The following is a 6,000-nucleotide window of genomic DNA, read 5'->3' as shown; positions in this document are numbered from 1 at the left end:
CAGGGTCGTAAACGAGGTCATAAACGCCGGAGTGACTTTGGCCATCGTTTATGACCCCGCTTTTGTTTGCAAAACAAAATCAAGAACACAGCCAAAGTCACCCCGGCAGCCAAAGTCACCCCAGTTGATAGTATTGACAATGTAATTGACCAGTTTTTCATTGTAGAAACTCTCTTCATCTTTCTCATTGTCCGGCTGACTGGTTGCAACCCTTGAAAGTTGAAACAGCCAGTAATAACATTCACTCCAGACTCCAGCATTGTGCAAGCTACCATCAACTCCTGGCTCCTGCTATGAGCTGGTACCTACTTCCATCATCATCAATGGCAGGCATCTTCCACTTCCAAGTTCCAACAATATAAAAATCTGAATAATCACTTCCAAGATAAGCAAGATGTATGTTTGCACACTTTCATGTCTCTAATCACTGCATACTTCTAAACAGCTACAAAAGCAGAATCAACAATAACTTTATCAACATATCAACAAATGCCATCTCTTCCTAGATGATGTGACCCACCCAACATCTCTGAACTCTGTAGATCTTTACAGAGACTCAGCAGTGGTAGTGCGTTGGCTCCAGCCTCAGCTGGACAGGTGATGGCAAGACTGAAAGCGTGTGGCTACAACAGCAACATTGCCCATACTCAATTGGAGTTGTTGCCTAACCAAACTGTAGGCAGGTGATGATTAACCTACAAAGCTCAATGTGAGACACTTACCTTGCAAGTGCTGCAAAAGCAAAATGTTATTTTCTTGAGTCCAATCGTGCTAGGAGCTAACAGCTTAGAAGTAGAAGCTACCAGGGTGCAGAGAGCAAAGTTTTTTTTGTGACATATCAGCATTAAAATCTATTTCTTCAAAAAATCCTGCCACTATATTCTTTTCTTTCTTTTTACATGTTTGTATATGACTAGAAATCTTGATGGTATAGACAGTTTTGGCAACAAATCCTCAATAATACAGGCAGCATTTTGGGGTTGAAAAAATCAAATATTGCTACATAATTGCCAACTCTACATATTTGGTTAACTGAGCATTAGCAGATTATAATTTTTGCTTGACATAGTTTCCCTTTGTGGTACCTATATATTGAAATGATGTTCTAGGGTTTGTCCTGTCCATCATCATTCCCATCTTGTACTGGCATGCTCTCTGAGTAACTGCCTCATGCTGTGTAGTTGATTAGAGTTATTGAAAAACCTTTATCATACTGTGCATTATTACTAAAAATAAGTTACATTATGATTAACTCAGTGTATGTTAATGGCCTCTTGTCTCATTATATCTTTTTCTTACAAGGTTTTCCAGTTCTCAACTACCTTCTCTTAAGTTGTTTGATGTGTCATGAAGAACACGGTGTATGGTAGGAGTGAAGAGCTGCTGAAAAATTCAAGAATGAGCGTAAGTCAAATAAGCCATTTGGAAATTTTATACTGTCGTCTCTGGACCCCATTTCAGTTTTAATTATACAAAGATATTTCTACTATGGATTTACTCAGTGTTGGGCATAAATTTGGAAGCATGATTTTCAAATTAATAGGAGAAGAAGCTGGAACTGAAGAATTCAGGCAACAGTCAGTCATCTATTCCCATTACTCAGCATGCAACTCTTTCATCAATTTTGCAAGGTAATTAATTAATGTTTATATTAAATTTCATTTGATTTAAAGGAAACTTGTTAGGCATTCCCTGTTAAATTAAATATTGAAGGTTTCATCTATCTCTTCTCAATATGACAAGACTAAACAATTTGCTTAATTTTTATCGAATCAGTAATTATTTTTGTGCTTTTTTCTTCTCCAGTAGAGAGAAACAATTCTAGAACTTGAAAAAAAATGCTTCCAGATAGTTATAGCTAAGTATTGGTGATTTCTAATGTATTTGAAATTTTTAGACTTTTTCAAAGATTTCAAATATGATTTAAATCAATAAATAATAAACATTTTTACTTGGTGTGATAATCAACATTTTCTGGTACTGATAATGATTTTTTACCTACCTAATGTTTGAAATAATTCCCAAAAATTTTTATAGAACATTTTTGTTTACCTATTTTTGTTGTTGGAACTTTTCTTACAGCACAAAACTTACTCCTAAACACAAGATCCGAGTCAAGCGCTTGCATCGCAACGACTCCCCACAAACTGTATGCATTACCCAAGAACCTAATATCCAGCGTATTGTGCCTCTGAGAGCCAGGCAAGTTACCAATGAATATTATTTTACAGTGGAAAGGATGCATATTCTTGTGCCAATAGAATTAGTTCAAATTCTGAATTTTCATAGTAGGTACTGGCTTGGAAAGTGGGTGTTCCATTCTTTATAATTTTGGCAATGAAATGAACTAAAATTCCATTATTCATATTATAAATAATGAAATTCATTCAAGTTTAAAATTGGAAAATGTGATCAAATTTGACTGCATCGATGCTGATTTTTTTAAGTCAAATATTAAAACAGTAGTATCAAATTAATTTATATGATTCTTGGAATTTTTATTTGTTCTGATGTTTCTTCATTTGAAATATGAATACTAGAATTAAAATTTTGATGATTGGCAGTATGGTTTATTTAAATCCTATTAGAAAAATCATATCTATATCCTGATTCTACAGGAATCCTTGTGGAGAATCATCAGATCTTCAGACAATAAGTGTGAATAAATCCATAACCCGGAAATTTGGGTGAGTTTTCTTTCACATTTTCTTTTCTTTTGAATAGTACAAATTTGATTATGCTTTGCTTAGATCCTCTTTTCTTTGACTTTTTCAATAAATTATGCTCATATAACTACACCTTTTTTCCAGCTCTTCACCACGATCAAACATCCTGCAATCATGTAATTTTAGTCACTATTTCATTTAGTAACATTAAACTAAAGTGGAGTTAGAAGAAATCTGTTAGATGTGCATTTTTAATCTACATATTTGCTGCAGCAGGCCACGTCGCAACGCTCAAGGCTACAACTACGCTGCTCAGCTGTGCTTCATGAAGGATGAATGCTTCGCTTCATGTGTTGGAGTGTCGCGGTCAACCTTTGAGGATCTCATGACACGCATTAGTGAGGTGACCAGAGATACATCAGCAAGACGCAGTCAAGAAATATGCCTAAGAATAAGACTTCTCATGACCATCATATATTTGACTAGCAAGAAAGTATACAAGGATCTACATAACTTATTTGGCTACTGTGAAGCTAATATCTGCAGGCTGGTCTGCAGGACTATCAATGATATCAATTTGTTGAGCACCAATGCCATCAAATGGCCTATTTCGCCTGAATCCACCGCTGATGAATTCTACGAGGTTCATCAATTTCCTGGTGTTCTTGGTGCTATTGACGCCATGCATCTTGTGTCTCGAGCGCCTGAGAAGATGCACGATGAATACCGAAATTCACGAGGAAAATATACTATCATTCTGCTTGCAATTTGTGATGCCCAAAAGAAATTTACTTACGTTAGTGTTGGTTATCCAGGGACGTTTACAGACCAAAAATGCCTGGAAAGCACAGATTTGGGCTCCAATCTGGACAACATTCCCAACGACTATTTCCCACTTGACAAATATCACTTGATTGGTAGTGAAAATTTCCAGCTACGAGATGGTTTGATGGTTCCTTTTAAAGCTCATGAGGTCAACAACGACCAAAATCTTGATTTCAATGAAAGGCTCCTGAAGACGCAGTCCATCACGCCTTCAACTTTTGTAGAAATGAGAAGCAGGTTCCAGACTTTGAATAAACTGGAAATGAGTATAGAGAGAGTGGTAGAATTTACGACAGCCTGCTGCATCCTGCACAACGTCTGCCTCGACAACAACGACCATTGGGCAGGGCCCTTGATAACAAATGAAGACGCCACAAGTCTCAACCATCCCGAGCCTGAGATCGTTGCCGCACCAGCCTCAGCTCTTGCGAAGCGAGCTCGTCTCGTGGACCAAATGTGCCAGGCTCTGGATTCGTAGTAAACAAGCGCGTCTCATCAGAGCTTTAATTCATCTTGGAGTGTGAATAAAAATATTCAGTGTTGTGGCTGCTTGATGGCTGATCGGTACTAAAAACAGTAACAATGTAGTATTTAATTTGTACCATTGAATAATATTTCATATGTTATTTTTTTGCCTTGCTTTGAAGTTAGCTTCCATTTATAGATATGTTTTGGCATCTCCAAAAAAATTAGTATAATAATGGAACGAGTGCCTTACTTAATCTTGTGTGATGAGCTGGCTGACAAGTCTTTGTGTTGACAGTATTGTATCTCATCGTTTTTAGTTTCGCTACCTGTTACGAATGTGAGGAACCTAGTCCCAAATACGCTACCTGTTACTAGTTCCGCATATCATAATGTGAGGAATCTCAATGTTTATTCATCAGTTGAGCGGCATTTCTATGAGCACATTATCAATTGGTTTTTATCCTGCAGTGAAACGCGACTACCGATTGGGGTCATGCATTGCCTATATACAGAACCTTGTCTATCTAAGTAACCTCATGATGAGCCAGTGATTGTAGTAACTAGACTTTACATAGGAAGGTCAAAAACTGTAGTAAACTATTGCTTGTATTGACTAATAATCAAGTAGATATATAAATGACATTTGTTAGCTTATATGACTATCGAACTATATTATTACGTTACCAATATTCCGTTCAATCTTCTGCCGCAAAGATAACACCAATCAATAGAACCCAGCGAGTGTAAATCCTAAAATTGAACTATGAACAATAACGTACATTTTCACTCATTATGATAATCTTGCAACCAGACTACATCTAGCAGATTATTATTAAAGTCCCAACATGCTGCTAAAGTTGAAGGTCTGTGCTTTTCTCAGGTGTACGTTATTGCCACCAATCTTGCTGTCGTGCGAAGTCTAGCAATTCAGTACTAATATGTAAAGAATCGAGATGAGATTCCCTAAGCAATCCGCCGTTCTATAATGCTCATCGCATAATGACTTTAATTGCACCCACTACAGCCATTATTCACCCTCAAATTATCTCTCACAATCGCCACCACATAATGATCGACATCAGATTGTTAGTACGACCTATTACCTATCTCTCACAATCGCCTCCACATATTCCTCATCAGATTGTTGATGCGCTCTATCATCTCTCACAATCGCCACCATTTAATGATCGCCAGATTGTTAGTACGACCTATTATCTCGCGCAATCGCCACCACATATTCCTCATCAGATTGTTGATGCGCTCCATCATCTCTCACAATCGCTTCCACATATTCCTCGCCATGAGATTGCTAGTACCTTCTCTCATCTGTCGCTAATTACAAACTGATGCTACCATTCTGTGTGGTTTATCGAAGGGCCTGAACTGGTTTGGTATGTTTCAATAGCAGCCATGTATCCTCGACGCGCGCGTGACGCACTAAGTCCTGCTTGGGTTTAGATGCTGGATATGTGGCTGCTGCTGAAAGGCAGCACGCGTTGGAAAGACATGCGTGATACTTTTAATTTCATGAACAAATATTTATTTATTAATACAACAATAGTATTAATAAATAAATAGTACAATAGTACAAACAAATAGTATTTATTAAAGGCATGGTGCTCACTGCTCTGCAGAGATTTTGGTGAGAGATGGTTTGCAGGAAGCGCCTGGTCATCAATATTCCTTTGTAATATGCTCTAACATGAACTTCTGTCCACAATTTCACCCACCGCTATCGCGGTCCGACGATCGGCACATTCGAAACACGACCACCACTTTGAAATTGCGCAATTACCTGCAATCCCTTGACATTCACCGTAAGATTCATTATTAAAACAGAGTTTTCTACATTATTATTGGCCGATTTACTCCTCCCTGTCGAAAAATCTTATAATTTCTTTGAATTATCTGAAAGTGACAGTTCAGAGTGGACCTTGAATGCTATCACTCTCTAGTTTGCCATCAGCGCCAGATAATCACTTCCCTTATCATTCAAGTTCTCGATCTAGATTAGCTTGTAGAGCGGCCCAATCTCGCTCTC

The 6,000-nt window shown here is 37.7% G+C and overlaps 1 protein-coding gene across 2 annotated transcripts; it reads left to right on the top strand.

The window, feature by feature from the left end:
• The first annotated feature begins 1,308 nt into the window (after nt 1–1,308).
• LOC108669088 (putative nuclease HARBI1) lies at nt 1,309–5,315 on the top strand. Of its 2 annotated transcripts, none has more exons than XM_018156376.2 (4): nt 1,309–1,631; nt 2,083–2,202; nt 2,619–2,687; nt 2,943–5,315. In XM_018156376.2, the coding sequence occupies exons 1-4, from the start codon at nt 1,489–1,491 to the stop codon at nt 3,967–3,969; spliced, it is 1,359 nt and encodes a 452-aa protein (XP_018011865.1). In that variant the 5' UTR covers nt 1,309–1,488; the 3' UTR covers nt 3,970–5,315. The 2 variants fall into 2 exon arrangements, with proteins under 2 accessions (XP_018011865.1, XP_018011864.1); XM_018156375.2 differs by having other exon boundaries at nt 2,940–5,315.
• Nucleotides 5,316–6,000: the final 685 nt, after the last annotated feature.

This window comes from Hyalella azteca, unplaced genomic scaffold (genome assembly GCF_000764305.2).
Source record: "Hyalella azteca isolate HAZT.00-mixed unplaced genomic scaffold, Hazt_2.0.2 contig16588, whole genome shotgun sequence".
NCBI lineage: Eukaryota > Metazoa > Arthropoda > Malacostraca > Amphipoda > Hyalellidae > Hyalella > Hyalella azteca.
The sequence above is the reverse complement of the archived record's forward strand: the minus strand, read 5'-3'. Positions and strand labels throughout refer to the sequence as shown.